The sequence below is a fragment of the Somniosus microcephalus genome, chromosome 3 (genome assembly GCF_052327205.1).
Source record: "Somniosus microcephalus isolate GS21.2 chromosome 3, FLI_Smic_1.0, whole genome shotgun sequence".
Lineage (NCBI taxonomy): Eukaryota > Metazoa > Chordata > Chondrichthyes > Squaliformes > Somniosidae > Somniosus > Somniosus microcephalus.
The window spans coordinates 17,157,789-17,182,206 of NC_140989.1; the positions used below are offsets into that span (position 1 = coordinate 17,157,789).

At 46.5% G+C, this 24,418-nt stretch overlaps 1 protein-coding gene across 1 annotated transcript in view; it reads right to left on the reverse strand.

Moving 5' to 3' along the window:
* Positions 1 to 1,789: 1,789 nt before the first annotated feature.
* The window catches only part of cd109 (CD109 molecule), a 183,368-nt gene continuing 160,739 nt past the window's right edge, over positions 1,790 to 24,418 (reverse strand). Inside the window, exons 31-33 of the mRNA XM_085979227.1 lie at positions 8,689 to 8,845; positions 5,524 to 5,626; positions 1,790 to 2,382 (exon numbers count right to left, since the gene is read on the reverse strand). Coding sequence (XP_085835353.1) covers positions 2,186 to 2,382; positions 5,524 to 5,626; positions 8,689 to 8,845 — 457 coding nt within the window. The 3' untranslated portion in view covers positions 1,790 to 2,185. The remainder of the gene's footprint in view (positions 2,383 to 5,523; positions 5,627 to 8,688; positions 8,846 to 24,418) is intronic.

The following is a 24,418-nucleotide window of genomic DNA, read 5'->3' on the forward strand; positions in this document are numbered from 1 at the left end:
TCTAGTGGCAAAATGGGGATAATCCTGTTAACAGGCAGTTAAGTGGCTGTAATCCCCTTCCTGCCTCCAGGAGACGGGACCCGGCACAGGTCGGCTATCCGCCTCCTGGGAAGATGGCACGGCGGTGGGTTGGGGGCAGGATGGGTACCCGCCCCCAGATTCTGCCATTTTCCCGGCAGTCCCGCCTCCCAACCCGCCTGCCCAGGGCTGGCAAGATCGCGCCCAAAGAGTCTCAAGCTGAAATAACAATCTGGTGTTCCCTCTGTTCAGGTGTTGCTGGACCTGCACTGCCAATGAACCGGGGAGTGGGGACTTGAGGAGAGTTTATTTTACGCAGCGAGTTGTTGTGATCTGGAACGCACTGCCTGAAAGGGCGGTGGAAGCAGCTCCAATAGTAACTTTCAAAATGGAATTGGATAAATACTTGATTTGCACTGCTATAGGGAAAGATCGGGGCAAGTGGGACTAATTGGAGAGCTCTTTCAAAGAGCCGGCACGGGCACGATGGGCCGAATGGCCTCCTTCTGTGCTATAAGATTCTACACTCTGTAACACCGTGCAGCTCTTATTGTGTTGTATCCCATCAGTAGCACACCTGTCGTTGAGGCTTATCCCGTGGAATTCTCTACCACAGAAGGCAGTTGAGGCCAATTCATTAAATATACAGGAAACTCTCGATTTACCGGCACCTAAATAACCGGAAATCTCTGTTAACCGGCAAAATTCAGGAGTAGATTCAGGTAAGTTTTACTTCATATTAGTGGCCGTTCCTGGATCTGTGGCCGGGTTCCTGCACCTGTTGCTAAGCAACAGGGACGCTTGGATCTTGTGGCCGGAGTTCCTGCACCTGCTGCTAAGCAACAGGGAAGCCTGGATTTGTTGCTGTGTACGGAGCTCTCGTACCTTTTACTATACCTCTCTGTAATTCGGACTTTTTGATAAATCGGCACCACGCCGGTCCCGTCGGTGCCAGATAATAAAGAGTTTCCTGTATTCAAGAAGGAGTTAGATATATTTCTTACGGCTAAAGGAATCAAGCGATATGGGGAGGCTCGAGGGGCCAAATGGCCTACTCCTGCTCCTATCTTCTATGTTTCTATGTTTCTATCCCGTGTGCAATCCTGTAGGCAACAAGTCCCTCGCTCTGCATTTTAGGGCACACAACACCCCTAAAACTAACCTGTGATGATACGAAACCAGAGCAAGCCCTCGATTAAGTAGCTGCCTGAATATTGGGGACGTTTTAAGGTTAATTTATTTGGACGATGTCTACAGTTGTTTTGACTTTACTCCAGCAAACTCCTGATGAAGAACAGCTGAGGCCCGAGAGTGGAAATACGATTTCTTCTTTTATTTATTAATAATAATGTCAAGACTTCTTACAGCAGCTCTCAGCCAGACTAGAACCCCTCACCGCCCCCCCCCAAACCCTCCACTCCAATCACTGCCCTCTGCACACAACCTAACCGCGAATTGCTCTAGGCAGATTAAAGAAACTCGCAATTTGTTTTATTTTCTTTAATTCCATCGCGAATCAGGGCTTGCAAGGGGAAAAACACACACACACAGGCGCGCACGCACACACACACACACACACACACACACACACACACACACGCACACACACACACGCACACACACACACACACAGGCGCGCGCACACACACACACACAAAGCAAACGCAGGGAAAGAGGCCAAGGGAGACAGCCGGGTCTCTTCAGTCGCTATGTGAATAGTAAAGCGTGTCAGGTTTCGAAACGAAAAAAAAAGCACGCAGATCGATCCAAGAATTGTTCCAGTGATTTTAATGCTACTATAACTCAACGTGCGGTTGTAAATTCAAATTCAGGACATTGGATGGCCTCACTTGCTCTGAATTCTGGAACTTTGGTGGCACTTAGAGAGGTTAAATAAAACCAGCTGTGATTGCAATATTGCCAGGGGGGGAGGGGGGGGAGAAACATTTACGAAAAAATGCCCCTTCGCGTCTCTAAATATACAACACGTGGGCGTTAAAAAGAAATTGAGCAAGAATTTACAAGAAGCAGCCTGCTAGGTTACAGTGGTTACTAAGCCTGATGCAAATATTGATGGTCTTTCTCCGCACACCCCCCCCCGCCCGAATCAAAGCGATAATGATTTCACCAGGAGCGAGAGGTTCAAAGGCCAACGACGAGTGTGTGACTAAGACAGGCTGATGAGGTAAATGCCGAGAAGGCACAGCAAGAGTCCAGTCCGGCACCCTCCAGACGGCGGAGCCGCGGAGATGGCCGCCAGGGGGCTGAAGCTGGAGCGGCACAGGCTGCAGTTGAAGCCGCAGAAGTTGCAGGAGTCCGTGCCGGACATTACTTTCGAGTTGTACGTCCTGACGGCTCTCCTCCCTGTGTTTAAAGCAAAATACCACAATCAGGTTTTTTTTTTATTCGTTCACGGGATGTGGGCGTCGCTGGCGAAGCCGGCATTTATTTATTGCCCATCCCCACTCGCCCCTTGAGCAGGTGGTGGTGAGCCGCCTTCTCCTTGAACCGCTGCAGTCCGTGTGGTGAAGGTACTCCCACAGTGCTGTTAGGGAGGGAGTTCCAGGATTTTGGCCCAGCGACGATGAAGGAACGGCCGATATACTTCCAAGTCAGGTTGGTGTGTAGCTTTGAGGGGGATGCTCAGTCGTTAATTATATTCAAGGCTGAGATAGATAGAGTTTTGGACTCTAGGGGAATATAAGAACATAAGAATTAGGAGCAGGAGTAGGCCATACGGCCCCTCAAGCCTGCTCCGCCATTCAATAAGATCATGGCTGATCTTCGACCTCAACTCCGCTTTTCCGCCCAATCTCCATATCCCTTGATTCCCCTAGAGTCCAAAAATATATTTATCTCAGCCTTGAATATACTCAACGACTCAGCATCCTTTGGGGCAGAGGATTCCAAAGATTCACAACCCTCTGAGTGAAGGAATTCCTCCTCGTCTCAGTCTTAAATGACCGACCCCTTATCCTGAGACTATGTTCCCTATTTCTAGACTCTCCAGCCAGGGGGAAACAACCTCTCAGCATCTACCCTGTCAATCCCCCTCAGAATCATATATGTTTCAATGAGATCACCTCTCATTCTTCTAAACTCCAGAGAGTATCGGCCCAATCTACTCAATCTCTCCTCATGGGACTACCCTCTCATCCCAGGGGTTATCTAGCTCCCGTGTGTGTGTGGGGGGGGGGGGGCGGGGGGAGGGGGAGAACTGAGGAAAATCGACCCTTGGGTTTTGACCCTTCACCCATCCCAATTAAAAAAGCCTGGGGCAATTTATTGCTGGGCCGCGCCTCCTGCGCCCCCTAGTGGCAGGCTAAAGAATAGCGACGGCAGAGCTCAGGTGGGTTGCCTGTGTCATTGGTCGCAATTACTTTGTGACCCGGCCAGGTTAAAGCCTTTAGCTTCTGTTTCAAGTACCCCCCGTCTCTGTGTAGAGAACTACATGACAATAAATGGACACATCGCCAGCACTGAAAGATGATGAATTTCTTGCTGTAATGAAGATCGTTATTTACATAAGAACATAAGACGTAGGAGCAGGAGTCGGCCATTTGGCCCCTCGAGCCTGCTCCGCCATTCAATAAGACCATGGCTGATCTGATCTTGGCCTCAACTCCACTTTCCTGCCCGCTCCCCATAACCCTTGACTCCCTTATCTTTCAAAAATCTGTCTATCTCCACCTTAAATATATTCAATGACTCCGCCTCCACAGCTCTCTGGGGAAGAGAATTCCAAGGATTCACGACCCTCTGAGAGAAGAAATTCCTCCTCATTTCCGATTTAAATGGGCGCACCCTTATTCTGAAATTATGCCCCCTATTTCTAGATTCCCCCACGAGAGGAAACATCCTCTCTGTATCTACCCTGTCAAGCCGCCTCAGAATCTTATATGTTTCAATAAGATCCCCTCACATTCTTCTAGGTCTCCTTCCCTCTTTATCGACTCTGCAGTGACGTCAGTGATAGGGAAAGGCTACTTGCATCCCAGGTCAGATCCCTCCATAGCAACGGAGGATGGACCAGTCTTGGGAGCTGAGCTAGAGCCAGAGAAAGACGTCAATAGCTGTGTAGTATTTCAATTGCAATGACAGAAAATAGTCTTTGAAAAAGGAACTGGATGAATATACAAAGTATTGTTGCAGCCAATGAGATGGAGACAACAACAACCACTTGTATTTATTGCCTTTAACGTAGTAAAACATCCCAAGGCACTTCACAGGAGTATTATAGAAACTTAGAAACATAGAAAAATAGTTGCAGGAGTAGGCCATTCGGCCCTTCGAGCCTGCTCCGCCATTCAATATGATCATGGCTGATCCTCTATCTCCATACCATATTCCCGCTCTCTCCCCATACCCCTTGATGCCTCTTGTGTCTAGAAATCCATCCATCTCCTTCTTAAATATATTCAGTGACTTGACCTCCACAGCCTTCTGTGGTAGAGAATTCCACAGGTTCACCACCCTCTGAGTGAAGAAATGTCTCCTCATCTCAGTCCTAAATGTCCTACCCCGTATCCTGAGGCTGTGACCCCTCGTTCTAGACCCCCCCAAACAAAAACAAAAACAAAGTTTGACACCAAGCCACACAAGGAGATATTAGGGCAGATGGGCAAAAGCTTGGTCAAAGAGGTAGGTTTTAAGGAGTGTCTTAAAGGGGGAAAGAGAGGTAGAGGGGCGGAAAGGTTTAGGGAGGGAATTCCAGAGCTCGGGGCCTAGGCAGCTGAAGGCACGGCCACCAATAGTGGAGCGATGGAAATCAGGGATGCACAAGAGGCCAGAATTAGAGGAGCGCAGAGATCTCCGGGGGGTTGTGGGACTGGAGGAGATTACAGAGATAGGGAGGGGGCGAGGCCATGGAGTGATTTGAAAACAAGGATGAGAATTTTAAAATCGAGGCGTTGCTTAACTGGGAGCCAATGTAGGTCAGCGAGCACAGGGGTGATGGGTGAACGGGACTTGGTGCGAGTTAGGACACGGGCAGCCGAGTTTTGGATGACCTCAAGTTTCCGTAGGGTAGAACGCGAGAGGCCGGCCGGGAGTGCGTTGAGTCAGGGACGGACTTACAGCAAACAGAGTCTATTTAACAGCAAACAGAAAACAGAGTCTACTTAAACAGAGTCTCTCAAGTAGAGCAGGATTATTTCTCCAGCAAAATGGAGTGATCTGAGGATAGTTACATAATACAAATGTGCGTAAAATCAATCCCAGTCACTTACAGCAGTGCGGTCCCCAGGCATGAATGACGGTAGGGGGGGTTGGGGGGGGGGGTGGGAATTATCCAATTATCTCCATTCTGGCCGGGAATAGAGGGGTCACTATATGCTGCCATACGTACCCTCACCCAAAAAGAACCAAATAAAATAACACGATAGCAAAATACTGCGGATGCTGGAAATCCGAAATAACAGGAAACGCTGGAAAAACTCAGCAGGCCAGGCAGCATCAGTGGAGAGAGAAACAGAGTTAATGTTTCAGGTCGATGACCTTTCTCACCTGGCTCATAATACTCAAACACGCTCACCACAGCATCCTGGGCGTTAGCGACTTTGGAATCTCTTGTAACCGGGATCGTCACACAAACCTCCGTCTCATTTAACTGGAAAAAATGAAAGAGCAAGTGATTTTTTTTTGAGCTTGCATCTGAATGTGCTGCGGTTTATACAAGCTCATTCCTAAAATTACATCCAATAGAAAGACAGAAGTAAATCTATTCTTACGGATTCAAGTCATGATAAAAATAACGAAGGTACTTGTATTCATATAGCACCTTTCACGACCTCAGGACATCCCAAAGTTCTGACGACAGGTCATCGAGCTGAAACTTGAACTCTGCTTCTCTCTCTCCATAGATGTGGCCTGACCGGCTGAGCATTATCCAGCACTTTCTTTTTTTATGTCCTAAAATGCTTCATAGGCAATGAAGTAAGGTAGGATATGTCACAGCCAATTTGTGCACAGCAAGGTCCCACAAACAGCAGGGAGATAAATGACCAGATAATCTGTTTAACAATGTTGGTTGAGGGATAAATTTTGGCCAGGACACCAGAAGAACCCTCCTGCTCTTCTTTGAATAGAGTCATGGAATTTTCTGCGTTCAACTGAGAGGGTAGATGGGGCTGTGGTTTAATATCTCATCCAGAGGACAACACCTCCGGCAGTTTTTTTTAATTTGTTCCTGGGATGTGGACGTCGCTGGCAAAGCCAGCATTTATTGCCCATCCCTAATTACCCTTGAGAAGGTAGTGGTGAGCCGCCTTCTTGAACCGCTGCAGTCTGTGTGGTGAAGGTACTCCCACAGTGCTGTTAAGGGGTGAGTTCCAGGATTTTGACCCATAGACAATGAAGGATCAGCGATATATTTCCAAGTCAGGATGGTGTATGACTTGGAGAGGAACTTGGAGGTGGTGGTGTTCCCATGCGCCTGCTGCCCTTGTCCTTCTAGGTGGAAGAGGTCGCGGGTTTGGGAGGTGCTGCCGAAGAAGCCTTGGCGAGTTGCTGCAGTGCATCTTGTAGATGGTACACACTGCAGCCACGGTACACCGGTGGTGGAGGGAGTGAATGTTTAAGGTGGTGGATGGGGTGCCAATCAAGCGGGTTGCTTTGTCCTGGATGGAGTTGAGCTTCTTGAGTGTTGTTGGAGCTGCACTCATCCAGGCAAGTGGAGAGTATTCCATCACACTCCTGACTTGTGCCTTGTAGATGGTGGAAAGGCTGCACCAAAGTGTCAGCCTAGATTTTTTGTTCAAGCCTCAGGAATGAGGCTGACACCTTACCTAACTCACTATCTTTACATTTATTTGGAAAGCACAATGGAACCTGTTAAGTGAACAATGCACCCCATGAAGCCAGACTCTAGGCTGGGACGGGCCAGATGGATTGCAAAGGTCTTTTCTGGTCCTGCACATCCTGATGTTCTACATTCCTATGGGATGCAGAGTGTCCTCGACATGGTTTCACCGGGAGCCAAATCGCCCCTCAAACTGGCCCAAGGTCGCACCCTCTGCGCAGCCACTCCAGAACACGGGAGCACTCTCCCGATCGGGTTGAGCCGCCCAGCAGGCATGGAGGCATCGCTTGAGGGGCTCTGCGTAATAAAATGGACATTGTTGTACAAGGCCCTCAAAGTGAAATAACAACAGAAAATGCTGGAAAAACTCAGCAGGCCAGGCAACATCCGTGGAGAGAGAAATAGAGTCAACGTTTCAGGTCGAAACCCTTTGTCAAGACTGAAAGGCTATCATACCATCAAAGAGAATCCGGTCTGTGGAAGTGATTGAATGCTGTTGTGTGGGGCATGGTCATTCCAGAACTGGTGGGTTCACGGACGTCCCACAGTAGGAAAGGCAACGGGTGAAGGAGCGAAGGGCTGGAGATGTAAGTCTTCCGTTTCTGCTTGGCTTGCATCTAGTGGCAATCAATCGAGACTTTGCAGAGGTTGCGTGGGCGTGTGTGCTGTGAGGAGGATGCCGAGAAACTCCAGTACGATTTGGACAGGTTGGGTGACTGGGCAGATACATGGCAGATGCAGTATAATGTGGATAAATGCGAGGTTATCCACTTTGGTGGCAAAAGCAGGAAGGCAGATTATTATCTGAACGGCAATAGATTGGGAAAAGGGGAAGTGCAACGAGACCTGGGTGTCCTTGTGCACCAGTCACTGAAGGTAAGCATGCAGGTGCAGCAGATGTTTTTTTTTTATATTCATTGATGGGATGTGGGCGTCGCTGGCTAGGCCTGCATTTAGTGCCCATCCCTAATTGCCCTTGAGAAGATGGTGGTGAGCCACCTTCTTGAACCGCTGCAGTCCATATGGTGTAGGTACACCCACAATGCTGTTTGGAAGGCAAATGGTATGCTGGCCTTCATAGTGAGAGGATTCGAGTACAGGAGCAAGGATGTCTTGCTGCAGTTGTACAGGGCCTTGGTGAGACCACACCTTGAGTATTGTGTGCAGTTTTGGTCGCCTTATCTGAGGAAGGATGTTCTTGCCATGGAGGGAGTGCAGCGAAGATTCACCAGACTGATACCTGGGATGGCAGGAATGATGTATGAGGAGAGATTGGGTCGATTGGGCTTGTATTCACTACAGTTTAGAAGAATGCGAGGGGATCTCATTGAAACTTATAAAATTCTAACAGGACTAGACAGACTAGATGCAGGAAGGCTGTTCCTGATGGCGGGGGAGTCCAGAACCAGGGGTCACAGTCTAAGGATAAGGGGTAAGCCATTTAGGACTGCGATGAGGAGGAATTTCTTCACCCAGAGAGTGGTGAACCTGTGGAATTCTCTACTACAGAAGACAGTTGTGGCCAATTCATTAAATATAATCAAGAAGGAGTTAGATATATTTCTTAAGGCTAAAGGGATCAAGGGATAAGGGGAGAAGGCAGGGACAGGGTACTGAATTTGGATGATCATTGAACGGCGGAGCAGGCTCGAAGGGCCGAATGGCCTACTCCTGCTCCTATCTTCTATGTTTCTATGTTTCCCCTCGGGAGATTCGAAGGGTAATTTGACCACGCCCAGCAGAGGTACACAGAGATGGGTTGGGGGGGTAAAGCTCCAACAATGCAATGTGAATTCTCCGACCCTCGTCGGGAGTGTGGGGGTTGGCGAATTCCTCCCCCTTTTGGCGTTTGCTTCCTCACTCCAACTTACCGAGTCAAAATACAGACTAACTTTCCCAGCTTCAAATTCCACTTTTTTGATGAGGTCGCCGGCCTGAACGCCCTCCAATTCCGGGACAAAGCCGCTCAGCATCCCAACTTCCATCAGCACCATTCCCGTGCTCGAACTATTTTCCCCACCTCGAAACCTTAAGCAGCAGAAGAAAAACAAAACTCACTTTTACGGCGATTTACGTGTGTCGCACCTCTCTCTCTCGCCCTTCAAGAGCGCTGCACATCCGCCCCAGATTCTGCCCATCCAACCGTCATCGTCCAAGGACGTTATATTCAGTGCCATTTGCCAGTATTCACTACCTCTCCATTAAAGAAATATAAAATAATGTGGGCTTGTCAGACTTGGCATCTTAAAATTAAAGCCAGGCCATTCAGAAACAAAATCAGGAAGCATTTTCTCTACACAAAGGACAGTGAAATCTGGGACTGATTTACTAATGTCCTTCAGAGAACTGGTCCATCTCTACCCAGTCTGGCCCACATTTGTCACTAATGTCCTTCGGGGAACTGGTCCATCTCTACCCAGTCTGGCCCACATTTGTCACTAATGTCCTTCGGGGAACTGGTCCACCTCTACCCAGTCTGGCCCACATTTGTCACTAATGTCCTTCAGAGAACTGGTCCATCTCTACCCAGTCTGGCCCACATTTGTCACTAATGTCCTTCGGGGAACTGGTCCATCTCTACCCAGTCTGGCCCACATTTGTCACTAATGTCCTTCAGAGAACTGGTCCATCTCTACCCAGTCTGGCCCACATTTGTCACTAATGTCCTTTGGGGAACTGGTCCATCTCTACCCAGTCTGGCCCACATTTGTCACTAATGTCCTTCGGGGAACTGGTCCATCTCTACCCAGTCTGGCCCACATTTGTCACTAATGTCCTTTGGGGAACTGGTCCATCTCTACCCAGTCTGGCCCACATTTGTCACTAATGTCCTTCAGAAAACTGGTCCATCTCTACCCAGTCTGGCCCACATTTGTCACTAATGTCCTTTGGGGAACTGGTCCATCTCTACCCAGTCTGGCCCACATTTGTCACTAATGTCCTTCGGGGAACTGGTCCATCTCTACCCAGTCTGGCCCACATTTGTCACTAATGTCCTTTGGGGAACTGGTCCATCTCTACCCAGTCTGGCCCACATTTGTCACTAATGTCCTTCGGGGAACTGGTCCATCTCTACCCAGTCTGGCCCACATTTGTCACTAATGTCCTTCAGAGAACTGGTCCATCTCTACCCAGTCTGGCCCACATTTGTCACTAATGTCCTTTGGGGAACTGGTCCATCTCTACCCAGTCTGGCCCACATTTGTCACTAATGTCCTTCAGAGAACTGGTCCATCTCTACCCAGTCTGGCCCACATTTGTCACTAATGTCCTTTGGGGAACTGGTCCATCTCTACCCAGTCTGGCCCACATTTGTCACTAATGTCCTTCAGGGAACTGGTCCATCTCTATCCAGTCTGGTCCACACTACTTGTGGCCTCTTGATACCCTTTCAACTGGCATTAAAATCTCTCAAGGATAAAAGAAATGTCACAAATGAAATACACCTGTGCCTGTCCCCAAAATAATCATGATTATTACACAACAAACGGATTATAGAAATGGGAAGCCCTTTAGGAGAAGCATCTTTGAGGAACTTTATTAAAGTGAACTCTTGGGATAGAGCGGCAACCCCAGAGAGCTGTGGATGCTCAGTCATTGAGTATATTCAAGGCTGAGATCGATAGATTTTTGGACTCTGGGGGAAACAAGGGATATGGAGATCGGGCGGGAAAGTGGAGTTAAGGTTGATGATCAGCCATGATCTTATTGAATGGCGGAGCAGGCTCGAGGGGCCATATGGCCGACTCCTGCTCCTAATTCTTATGTCAACCACCTCAGAGAGTGGGAGCTTTTAACTCTCAGGTTTCTCCCCTTTTGTAAGTTCACGGTGTGGGTGGGGGGCGGGGGAGGGGGGAGACATGGTTTGCTTAAAGTACTGGTCCTGAAGCCTGGTTAAAAAAATTAAAATATTCCTTGTTGGTTTAAAATAAAATCATCAAATGTCCTAGGTCAATGGAGGACCACCATTGTGTCTGGACTTAGCTCCATCCATTTTAATGGACGCATTTGACTTCAGACCGGAATGGGAACTGATCTCGGCCCAGGCTATGATTGCTTGACCACCCTCCACTCTCTCTTAGCTTGGTACGTTGTAAGGGGGCAGGGAAGAGGGAACGATGTGCCCCCAAAATATTATCTATAGTAAGTATGACTAAGAACAAATATTACGTAGGAACAGGAGGAGGCCAGCCAGCCCCTCAAGCCCATTCTGCCTTTCAATGAGATCACGGCTGATCTGTACCTCAGCTCCACCCACCCGCCTTTGCTCCATATCTATTGATACCCTTACCCGACAAAAATCTCAGCCTGGAAAATTTTAATTGACCCCCAGCATCGACAGCTTTTCGCGGGGGAGCGAAATTTCCACAATCCTTTGTGTGGAAAAAGTGCTTCCGGATTTCATTCCTGAACGGCCTGGCTCTAATTTTGTGTCCCCTCGTTCTGGATTCCCCCGCCAGAGGAAACAGTTACTCTGTATCTACCCAATCGAATCCCTTTATCATTTTGCGCACCACTTGTCTGATACTTCAGCGGATACATCACAAGAGAGCTTCAGACACCCATTCAATCTCTTCCTTCCAGAATACCAAACACTACTCACTTCCAGACGCAGCCTAAAGATGTTTCGGAAACCCGCTCAATGTAAGGACACTCATAGAATAACAGAAATATATGGCGCAGGAGGAGGCCATTCGGCCCATCGTGTCAGTCCCCGCAGATAAAGAGCTATCCAGCCTAATCCCGCTTTCCAGCTCTTGGTCCGTAGCTCTGTAGGTTACGGCACTCCAAGTGCATATCCAAGTACTTTTTAAATGCAATGAGTGTTTCTGCCTCTACCACCCTTTCAGGCAGTGAGTTCCAGACCCCCACCACCCTCTGGGTGAAAGAATTTCTCCTCAACTCCCCTCTAATCCTTCTACCAATTACTTTAAGTCCATGTCCCCTGGTTAATGACCTCTCTGCTAAGGGAAGTAGGTCCTTCCTATCCACTCTATCTAGGACCCTCATAATTTAAAACACCTCAATTAAATCTCCCCTCAGCCTCCTCTGTTCTAAAGTAAACAACCCCAGCCTGTCCAATCTTTCCTCATAGCTAAAATTCTCCAGTCCTGGCAACATCCTCGTAAATCTCCTCTGTACCCTCTCTAGTGCAATCACATCCTTCCTGTAATGTGGTGACCAGAACTGCACGCAGTGCTCTAGCTGTGGCCTAACTGGTGTTTTATACAGTTCAAGCATAACTTCCCTGCTCTTATATTCTATGCCTCGGCTAATAAAGGCAAGTATCCCGTATGCCTTCTGAACCACGTTACCTACCTGTCCTGCTACCTTCAGGGATCTGTGGACAATTAAGCTGCACAAATTAGACAGAAGCAAACATTAAGGGTGAATCTCAACAAAAAAAATTCCTCCGTGCCGAACATGTTTGGGGGGGTGCGGGGGGAGGGGGGCGAACTGTGGCTGGAACCAGACCCTGGCAGGGGATGGGATGGGATGGGGTGGGGTTGGAGTGGGAGGGCAACACTTCACTCAATAGTCCTTTCCAGTTCTGCGAACTGACTGAGCATTATACAAATATGAACATCATAAAATATTACTGCGGGTTTTGAACTGACAGTAAAAGTTTACTTCAAAGTTTATAGTCGCATTAAAAAATATATATATAACGTGTATAAAACCATCGTAACGTTTTATTGGAACTGCACTCGGCAACAAAGTGAGGACAGTATGATTTGTACTGGACGGGTAATGCGTGAAATTGAACTGCTTCTCAACTGACGATAAGGTAGGAACCGGACCAGCTAAGTTCACAGGAGAATACTTAACACACTCGCACTGCGTTCCTGGGTGTGCTGTTTTTATGCTAGATAGATAGACAGATTTTTGGACTCTCGGGGAATCAAGGGATATGGGGATCGGGCGGGAGAGTGGAGTTGAGGTCAATGATCAGCCATGACCTTATTGAATGGCGGAGCAGGCTCGAGGGGCCGTATGGCCGACTCCTGCTCCTAATTATTATGGTCTTATGATGGTGTTAACTCATTTAAAATAAAGGGTGTGCGTAGAAACAGCACGCAACAGGATGTAGCAGGAGTATGTTAAGTTTTCGGATGTGAAATTTAAACAAAAGAGACTTTGCGTTAATATAAGAACATAAGAATATAAAAAACAGGAGCAGGAGTAGGCCATACAGCCCCTCGAGCCTGCTCTGCCATTCAATAAGATCATGGCTGATCATCGACCTTAACTCCACTTTCCCGCCCAATCGCCATACCCCTTAGTGTCCAAAATATTAGCATTTTCTTCCCTAACTGGGAATTGAACCTGGGCTGTGGCGGTGAAAGCGCACAATCCTAACCAATAGACCGCCACAGCACCTTTCACAACCGCAGGCCCTCCCAAAGCGCTTCACAGCCAATGAAGCACTTTTGAAGTGTAGTCTCTGTTACACTCACATAGATGTCTACCATTATTTCTCTTTGGTCCTCGGAGAGCAGTGAAGGAGAACGGCAGAACATCCATTTGTCTGCCTTAACAAAAGGAATCTCGCTGGTGGACAACAGAGCTCACTGGTTAATCGGCAAACCCCCAAACATTTGGTCATGCACGTATGGTGCAGCCATATCCTGGACTTATGAAGGAACAGCAGTCAAGGAAATGCTTGGTGCCCCAGTTGATAAATCACAAGATAGGTTCAGTCAGCCGGGGCTCAGTGGGCAGCACTCTCACCTCTGAGTCAGAAGGTCGTGGGATTCAAGTCCCACTCCAAGAGACTAGAGCACATAAATCTTGGCTGACACTCCGGGGCAGTGCTGAGGGAGTGCTGCACTGTTGGAGGTGCCGTCTTTCGGATGAGACGTTAAACCGAGGCCCCGTCTGCTCTCTGAGGTGGATGTAAAAGATCCCATGGCATTTTTCGAAAAAGAGCAGGGGGGAGTTACCCCCAGTGTCCTGGACAATATTTATCCCTCAATCAACATTATCTGGGTCATCATCACGTTGCTGTCTGCGGGAGCTTGCTGTGCACAAATTGGCTGCTGCGTTTCCTACATTACAACAGTGACTACACTTCAAAAGTACTTCTTTGGCTGTAAAGCGCTTTGGGACGTCCTGAAGTCATGAAAGGCGCTATAGAAATGCAAGTCTTTCTTTTCTTTAATAAAGTGCTAACTCTACTGTCTCCCCATTACAACATCCAGCTGTTTTTTAAAAGAAGCAGTGCCCCGGGCCTCAGCTGTCCTCGTTGGAACTGTTGATCACTGATGTGAAGTACTTATTAAACACCACTGCCAATTTTTGTTCATCATGTAGAAATTGATGGTCCTCTCCGCTCAGGAGTCCAACCTCCCTTATAACAGAACTCTTTTTACTGATATATTTGTAAAATGCTTTACTGCTCTGTTGGATGTTTTTAAATAAACATTCCCTCATACTCCCTCTTTGCCTTCCTATCCTTATCCCACCCTTAACCTCGCCTGCTTTTCTCACATTCTCCTTCATTTTTTTTTCCCCCCAGTATTTTTGGCCCTGAATTTCCGACCCTCCCACGGGTGCGTACGAGGCGTGTATGCGCCCGTAGGGACCACGCAAGTTCCGGGTTTAGGCGTGCGAAGCGCGTGCGCTGGAACCCGGAACTTGCGGTTCTCTTGACAGATCATCCGCATCCCCCAGGAAAAGTGCCTCCGTGGGCGGAGGGTGGCGCTAATTGCCCAACTTCCGCCCACTGAAAGGCTGTAGAATTCTTACACCTGGTAAGAGCAGGCGTAGGGCCTGTTTTTACCAGCATAAGAGTTTAAAAAAATAGAAAAATAAGATTTTATCACTCACTTATAAATTAAAAACCCTGTCCAATAACGTAAGGTTATATTAAGCCCCGTTAAAACATATAAATTACATTTTTGTTTAACATATTTAATTGAATGCCATTTTAATTAATTTTATACTATATGTAATGGTTTTTCTTTATTTCACTGTGTTGGTTCATTTTTGTAGTCATCCCCATTCATACTTTTGACAGTTCCGTGGGTACAGAACTGTCAAAAGCGTGAAGGGAGATTCCCTTCTTCCATTGGTTGAGCTGGCCCACGTGATCCCAGGGGTGCCTGCGAACCGCACGTGCCCCTGGGATACCCGGGCCTCTGCGCATTTCCAACAGGAGAGGGCCAGGATCGGAAGCCTCGGGATCTACACAACCAGCGGGGTATGATCGTAGAATTTTTTCTGATCGGCGGCATCCACCCGCAGGAAGGGCCCAGAAATTCGGGTCCCCATGGGTGAGTACGCACGGGGTACTCACCCGTAAGCCCAACAGAAGTGCCGGTTTCCTGCATGCACTGAGCATGCGCAGGAAACCGGCACTTCTGTTCCCCTGAACGAAGGGGTTCAGAGGTCGAACGCGTGCGTGGGAGAGGCCGCACGTGCGCATCGAACTTACGTTTTTTTTGCAGGTTTTCCCGGGAGGGTAAGTCTCCAGAAGTTATACATTTAAACAGCAGTCGCAAGGCCTGCTTTTTACAAGGTAAGTGATGAATTAATTAAAATTAAAACATTTTTTCCACAGGTTTATTATTTTTAAATACTTTGAAGAAAGGTAAGTTTATTTTTAGCCCCGTTAGAAAATAAAATTATTTTTTCAAAATTTAAATTATTGTTTAAAATAGTTATTTCATGTAATTTATAGTTTATTTCAAAAAAGTGATTTTTAAAAAAAATTTATTTGAAAATTTAGTGATGTTTTGGGGCCCGTAGTATTTATAAGTTTTGACAGGCCTTCCTGTCAAACTTATGAATGGGCATTCCCTGCTCCGATTGGCTCTCCATGGCCCACGTGATCCCAGGGGACGCATCGAACTAACTGCGTCCCTGGGATACGCAAGCACTGCGCGCCGGCAGTTGGAGCAGGCCCAGGATCGGAATTCCACGGGGGCCCACAGCTCAACGGCCGGCGCGCAAAGTAAGTGCAGGTCGGGGGCTTGCACCCACGGGAAGCCTCCGACCCAAATTTCTGGGCCATAATCTCTCTAGAAAATAGGCTGAGGGGTGACACGATAGAGGTCTTTAAAATTATAAAATGGCTCGATAGGGTAGACGTAGAGAAGATGTTTCCACTTATGGGGAACTCAAAACTAGATGCCATAAATATAAGATAGTCACTAAAATAAATCCAATAAGGAATTCAGGAGAAACTTCTTTACCCAGAGAGTGGTGAGAATGTGGAACTCGCTACCACAGGGAGTGGTTGAGGCGAATAGAACAGATGCATTTAAGGGGAAGCTAAACACATGAGGCAGAAAGGAATAGAAGGATATGTTGATAGGGTGAAATGAAGAGGGGTGGGAGGAGGCTCATGTGAAGCATAAACACCGGCACAGACCAGTTGGGCCAAATGGCCTGTTTCTGTGCTGTTAATTCTACATAATCCGCATAGGCTTTATTCTTCCATTGTAATTGATTTCTAACTTCTTTGCTCATCCATAGCTTCTTGAAATGACTAGTAGCTTCCTTCTTTTTAAAAAAAATACTTAGTCTGTACTTTTACAATCTCCTTTGAAAACTATCCAAGCATTGCTTTGCACTCCTGTGAGCCAATTCTACTTCCACCTCAGCCAGCTCGCTTCTCATCTTTCTAAAGTTGCCAGAAAAAGTAGCAAGCCAGAGGATTGGGAGCAGTTTAGAACTCAGCAAAAAAGGACCAAGAGATTAATTAAGAGGGGGAAAATAGAGTATGAGAGTAAACTCGCAAGGAACATAAAAGCGGACTGTAAAAGCTTCCACAAAGCTTCTGGTTAAAGAGGGGATTAACACAATTGTAAGGAAGGATATTAGCTCTGATGATGTGGAATCTGTATGGGTAGAACTGAGAAATACCAAGGGGCAAAAAACGTTAGTGGGAGTGGTATATAGACATCCAAACAGTAATGCGGAGGCTGGGGATGGCATTAAAAGGGAAATTAGAGAAGTGTGCAATAAGGGCACAGCAGTCATCATGGGTGACTTTAATCTACATATAGATTGGGCTAACCAAATTAGTAACAATACTGTGGAGGAGGAATTCCTGAAATGTTTACGGGATGGTTTCCTGGACCAATATGTCGAGGAACCAACTAGAGATCAGGCCATCATAGACTGGGTATTATGTAATGAGAAAGGATTAATTAGCAATCTTGCTGTACGAGGCCCCTTGGGTCAGAGCGATCATAATATGATAGAATTCTTCATTAAGCTGGAGAATGAAGTAGTTGACTCAGAGACTAGTGTCCTGAATTTAAATAAAGGAAACTACAATGGTATGAGGCACGAGTTGGGTAGGATTGATTGGGGAATGTCACTCAAAGGGTTGACGGTGGATAGGCAATGGCAAACATTCAAAGACCACATGGATGAACTACAGAATTTGTTCACCCCGGTTTGGCATAAAAATAAAACAAAAAAGGTGACGCAACCATGGCTAACAAGGGAAATTAGGGATAGCATAAGATCCAAGGAGAGGACATATAAATTGGCCAGAAGAAGCAGTAAACCTGAGGATTGGGAGAAGTTTAGGATTCAACAAAGGAGGACAAAAGGATTAATTAAGAAGGGGGAAATAGAATATGAGAGTAAGCTTGCAGCGAACGCAAAAACTGACTGTAAAAGCTTTTATAGATATGTGAAGAGAAAAAGATTGGTGAAGTCAAGCGTAGGTCCCTTGCAGTCAGAATCAGGGGAATTTATAATGGGGAACAAAGAAATGGCAGACCAATTAAATACATACTTTGGTTCTGTCTTCACAAAGGAGGACACAAATAACCTCCCAGAGATGTCGGGGAACATAGGGTCTGATGAAAGGGAGGAACTGAAAGAAATCAGTATTTGTAGGGAAATGGTGTTAGGGAAATTGATGGGATTGAAGGCCGATAAATCCCCAGGGCCTGATAATCTACATCCTAGGGCACTTAAGGAAGTGGCCCTAAAAATAGTAGATGCATTACTGATCATCTTCCAACATTCGATGGAATCTGGAACAGTACCCATGGATTGGAGGGTAGGTAATGTTACCCCACTATTCAAAAAAGGTGGTAGAGAGAAAACGGGGGAATTACAGACCGGTAAGCCTGACATCGGTAGTGGGGAAAATGCTAGAGTCCATTATAAAAGATGTAATAGCAGAGCACTTGGAAAACGGTGACAGGATTGGACAAAGTCAACATGGATTTACAAAAGGTAAATCATGCTTGACTAATCTGGAATTTTTTGAGGATGTAACTGGTAGAATAGATAAGGGAGAACCAGTGGATGTGGTGTATTTGGACTTTCAAAAGGCTTTCGATAAGGTCCCGCATAAGAGATTAGCGTGTAAAGTTAAGGCACATGGGATTGGGGGCAAGGTATTGACTTGGATAGAGTACTGGTTGGCAGACAGGAAGCAAAGAGTTGGAATAAACGGGTCTTTTTCCGACTGGCAGGCAGTGACTAGTGGGGTACTGCAGGGATCGGTCCTTGGACCCCAGCTATAAACGATATATATTAATGATCTAGACAAGGGAACTAGATGTAATATCTCCAAGTTTGCAGACGACACAAAGCTGGGTGGGCGTGTGTGCTGTGAGGAGGATGCTGAGAAACTCCAGGATGATTTGGACAGGTTGGGTGATTGGGCAGAAGCATGGCAGATGCAATATAACGTGGATAAATGCGAGGTTATCCACTTTGGTGTCAAAAACAGGATGGCAGATTATTATATGAATGGCAATAGATTGGGAGAAGGGAAGTGCAACGAGACCTGGATGTCCTTGTGAACCAGTCGCTGAAGGTAAGCATGCAGGTGCAGCAGGAGGTTAAGAAGGCAATTGGTATGTTGGCCTTCGTAGCAAGAGTGTTTGAGTACAGGAACAAGGATGTCTTGCTGCAATTGTACAGGGCCTTGGTGAGACCACATCTTGAGTATTGTGTGCAGTTTTGGTCGCCTTATCTGAGGAAGGATGTTCTTGCCATGGAAGGAGTTAATAAGAACATAAGAAATAGTAGCAGGAGTAGGCCATACGGCCCCTCGGGCCTGCTCTGCCGTTCAATAGGATCATGGCTGATCTGAATCTAGACTCACGTCCACTTCCCTGCCCTCTCCCCATAACCCCTAATTCCCTTATCTGCTAGGAAAATGTCTATCTCCATTTTAAATTTATTTAATGTTGCAGCTTCCACAGCTCTCTGGGGTAGCAAATTCCATAGATTTACTACCCTCTGAGTGAAGAAGATTCTCCTCATCTCAGTTTTGAAAGGGCAGCCCCTTATTCTAAGATTATGCCCCCTAGTTCTAATCTCACCCATCAGTGGAAACATCCTCACCGCATCCACCCGATCAAGCCCCCTCACAATCTTATATGTTTCGATAAGATTGCCTCTCATTCTTCTGAACTCCAATGAGTAGAGTCCCAACCTACTCAACCTTTCCTCATACGTCAACCCCCTAATCTCTGGAATCAACCGAGTGAACCTTCTCTGAACCGCCTCGAGAGCAAGTATATCTTTTCTTAAATATGGAAACCAAAACTGCACGCAGTATTCCAGGTGTGGCCTCACCAATACCCTGTATAACTGCAGCAAGACTTCCCTGTTTTTATACTCCATCCCCCTTGCAATAAAAGCCAAGATTCCATTGGCCTTCCTGATCACCTGCTGCACCTGCATACTAACTTTTTGTGTTTCATGCACCAGGACCCCCAGATCCCTTTGTACTGTAGCACTTTGCAGTTTCTCTCCATTTAGATAATAACTTGCTCTTTGATTTTTTCTGCCAAAGTGCATAACCTCACACTTTCCAACATTATATTGCATCTGCCAAATCTCTGCCCACTCATTTAGCCTGTCTATGTCCTTTTGCAGGTTTTTTATGTCCTCCTCACTCACTGCTTTCCCTCCCATCTTTGTATCGTCAGCAAACTTGGATATGTTGCACTCGGTCCCTTCCTCCAAATCGTTAATATAGATTGTAAAGAGTTGGGGTCCCAGCACTGACCCCTGCGGAACACCACTAGTTACTGATTGCCAGCCCGAGAATGAACCATTTATCCCAACTCTTTGTTTTCTGTTAGATAGCCAATCTTCCACCCATGCCAGTATATTACCCCCAATCCTGTGATTTTTTATCTTGATCAGTAATCTTTTGTGTGGAACCTTGTCAAATGCCTTTTGGAAGTCCAAATACACTACATCCACTGATTCCCCTTTTTCCACCCTGTATGTTACATACTCAAAGAATTCAAGTAAATTTGTCAAACATGACTTCCCCTTCGTAAAACCATGCTGATTCTGTCCTATTAAATTATGTTTATCCAAATGCTCTGTTACTGTTTCCTTAATAATGGACTCCAACATTTTGCCAACCACAGATGTTAGGCGAACTGGTCTATAGTTTCCAGCTTTTTGTCTACTTCCCTTCTTGAATAAGGGTGTTACATTAGCAGTTTTCCAATCTGCCACGACCTTTCCTGAGTCCAGGGAGTTCTGGAAAATGATCACCAATGCATCCACAATCCCTACCGCCACTTCTCTCAAGACCCTAGGATGTAGGCCATCAGGTCCGGGGGATTTATCCGCCTTAAGTCCCATTATTTTACTGGGTACCATCTCCTTAGTGATTTTAATCGTGTTTAGCTCCTCCCCCCCCCCATTGCCCCCTGTTTGTCCAGTGTTGGGATATTTTTAGTGTCCTCTACTGTAAAGACTGATACAAAATATTTGTTCAGCGTCTTTGCCATCTCCATGTTCCCCACCACTAGTTTCCCAGTCCCATCCTCTAAGGGACCAACGTTCACTTTAGCCACCCTTTTTCTTTTTATATAGCTGTAGAAACTCTTGCTATCTGTTTTTATATTTTTTGCTAGTTTACTTTCATAATCTATCTTCCCTTTCTTAATTAATCTTTTAGTTATTGTCAGCGAAGATTCACCAGGCTGATACCTGGGATGGCAGGAATGACGTATGAGGAGAGATTGGGTCGATTGGGCTTATACTCGCTGGAGTTTAGAAGAATGAGAGGGGATCTCATTGAAACTTATAAAATTCTAACAGGACTGTACAGACTAGATGCAGGAAGGATGTTCCCGATGGTGGGGGAGTCCAGAACCAGGGGTCACAGTCTAAGGATAAGGAGTAAGCCATTTAGGACAGCGATGAGGAGGAATTTCTTCACCCAGAGAGTGGTGAACCTATGGAATTCTCTGCCACACAGGGCAGTTGAGGCCAATTCATTAAATATATTCAAGGAGTTAGATATATTTCTTAAGGCTAAAGGGATCAAGGGATATGGGGAGAAAGCAGGGACAGGGTACTGAATTTGGATGATCAGCCATGATCTCATTAAATGGCGGAACAGGCTCGAGGGGCCAAATGGCCTACTCCTGCTCCTATCTTCTATGTTTCTAAGACAAATGTAGGTCCCTTACAGTCAGAAACAGGAGAATTTATAATGGGGATCAAGGAAATGGCTGAGCAATTAAACACATACTTTGGTTCTGTCTTCACGGTAGAGGACACAAATAACTTCCCAGAAATGCTAGGGAACCAAGGGTCTAGTGAGAAAGAGGAATTAAAGGAAATTAGTATTAAAACAAAAACAGTGCAGGAGAAATTAACGAGACTGAAAGCCGATAGATCCCCAGGGCCTGATAATCTGCATCCCAGAGTACTAAAAGTGGTAGCCATGGAATAGTGGATGCATTGATTGTCATATTCTAAAATTCTATAGATTATGGAACAATTCCTGCAGACTGAAGGGTGGCAAATGTAACCCCACTATTTAAAAAAGGAGGGAGAGAGAAAGCAGGGAACTACAGACCCGTTAGTCTAACATCATAAGTAGGGAAAATGCTAGAGTCTATCATAAAGGATGTGATAACAGGACACTTAGAAAATATCAACAGGATTAGACCATGTCAACATGGATTTATGAAAGGGAAATCGTGTTTGACAATCCTACTGGAGTTTTTTGAGGATGTAACTGGTAGAATAGACAAGAGAGAACCAGTGGATGTGGTGTATTTGGATTTTCAGAAGGCCTTTGATAAAGTCCCACATAAGAGGTTAGAGTGCGAAATTAAAGCATATGAGATTGGGGGTAATATACTGGCATGGATTGAAAATTGGTTAACAGACAGGAAACAGAGAGTAGGAATAAATGGGTCTTTTTCAGGGAGGCAGGCGGTGACTAGTGGGGTACCGCAGGGATCAGTGCTTGGGCCCCAGCTATTCACAATATATATCAATGATTTGGATGAGGGAACCAAATGTAATATTTCCAAGTTTGCTGACAACATGAAACTAGGTGGGATTGTGAGTTGTGAGGAGGATGCAAAGAGGCTTCAAGGCGATTTAGACAAGTTGAGTGAGTGGGCAAATACATAGTAGATGCAGTATAACGTGGATAAATGTGAAGTTATCCACTTCGGTAGGAAAAACAGAAAGGCAGAGTATTATTTAAATTGTGATAGATTGGGAAATGTTGATGTACAAAGGGGCCTGGGTGTCCTTGTACACCAGTCACTGAATGCAAACATGCAGGTGCAGCAAGCAGTTAGGAAGGCAAATGGTATGTTGGCCTTCATTGCAAGAGGATTTGAGTACAGGAGCAAGGATGTCTTACTACAGTTATACAGGGCCTTGGTGAGACCACACCTGGAGTACTGTGTGCAGTTTTGGTCTCCTTACCTAAGAAAGGATATACTTGCCATAGAGGGAGTGCAGCGAAGGTTCACCAGACTGATTCCTGGGATGGCAGGACTGTCGTACGAGGAGAGATTGGGACGACTAGGCCTGTATTTACTTGAGTTTAGAAGAATGAGAGGGGATCGCATTGAAAGATATAAAGTTCTGACAGGACTAGACAGACTGGATGCAGGGAGGATGTTTCCCATGGCTGGGGGTGTAGAACGAGGGGTCACAGTCTCAGGATACAGGGTAGGACATTTAGGGCTGAGATGAGGAGAAATGTCTTCACTGAGGGTGGAGAACCTGTGGAATTCTCCACCACAGAAGGCTGTGGAGACCAAGTCACTGAATATATTTAAGAAGGAGATAGATAGATTCCTAGACACAAAAGGCATCAAGGGGTATGGGGAGAGAGCGGGAATATGGTATTGAGATAGAGGATCAGCCATGATCATATTGAATGGCGGAGCAGGCTCGAAGGGCTGAATGGCCGACTCCTGCTCCTATTTTTCTATGTTTCTATGTTCTATCCCCACAAATCCAATCCGGTGTTCCAGATTTTGTGCTGCATTCCCGACTTCCGCACATCAGCAAGGGTCACCGGATGGCGATCGGGAGCCCGATTCCCAGCTGATTTCTCCCCTCCTCACAGAGGGGTGCTGAGGCCAATTATTGTGCTGCCCCGACTGAGATCGGTTGGCTCGTCACAGTACTGAACACTCCACCCTCCTTAAATATGCAAATTACATTGGCCACCCTCCGTTCCCATGGTGCCAGAAGGGAGAGAAGAATAAAGCAGGTAACGACAGTCCAGTTCGCCAGTGTCAATGGTTGCTCAGTGGGCAGCACTCTTGCCGCTGAGTTAGAAAGTTGTGGGTTCATGTCCCACTCCAGGGACTTAAAGTTTAGGCTGAGGCCTCCAATACTGAGGGCGTGCTGTACTGTCGGAGGTGCCGTCTTTCGGATGGACCAAGGTCCCGGTTGCCCTCTCAGGCCTATGACGTCCCAAAGCGCTTGACAGCCAATGAAGTACTTTTGAAGTGCAGTCACTGTTGTATTGTCAGGAACCGCGGCAGCTGGTTTGCGCACAGCAAGCTCCCACAAACAGCAACGAGATAAATTACCAGATAAGCTGAGAGTAACGCACCATCCGAACTAACTGGTTCACTCATGTCCTTTGGGGAAGGAAGCCTTCCATCCTTACCCGGTCTGGGCCTATACAGGAAACTTTCTTTTAACCAGCACCTAAATAACCGGAAATCTCTGTTAACCGGCAAAATTCAGGAGTAGGTTCAGGTAAGTTTTACTTCATATTAGTGGCAGTTCCTGGATCTGTGGCTGTGTAACTGGGGTTCATGCACTTGTTGCTAAGCAACAGGGACGCTCGGTCTGTGGCCGGAGTTCTGGCACATGTTGCTAAGCAACAGGGAAGCCTGGATTTGTTGCTGTGTAAGGAGCTCTCGTACCTTTTAAACTATACCTCTCTGTAATCCGGACTTTGTGATAAACCGGCACCATGCCGGTCCCGTTGGTGCCGGATAATAAAGAGTTTCCTGTATGTGACTCCAGTCCCACACCAACGTGGTTGCCTCTTAACTGCCCCTCTGAAGTGGCCGAGCGAGACGCTCAGTTATACTAAACAGAAGAAAGCCCGCCACCATCTCAGGGCAACTAGGGATGGGCAATAAATGAAGTACTTTTGAAGTGGAGCCACTGTCGTAATGTAGGGAAAAAGACTGCCAATTTGGATACAGCAAGCCCCCACATACAGCAATGAGATAAATTAATTCAATTCAATTCAATTCAATTTTATTTGTCATATATGCAGCAGACGTGTGTACTGCACAATGAAATGTTGATTTTTACGAGTCCTCCCAACATTGAAATAAATATGGCATAACAATGATAAAAATA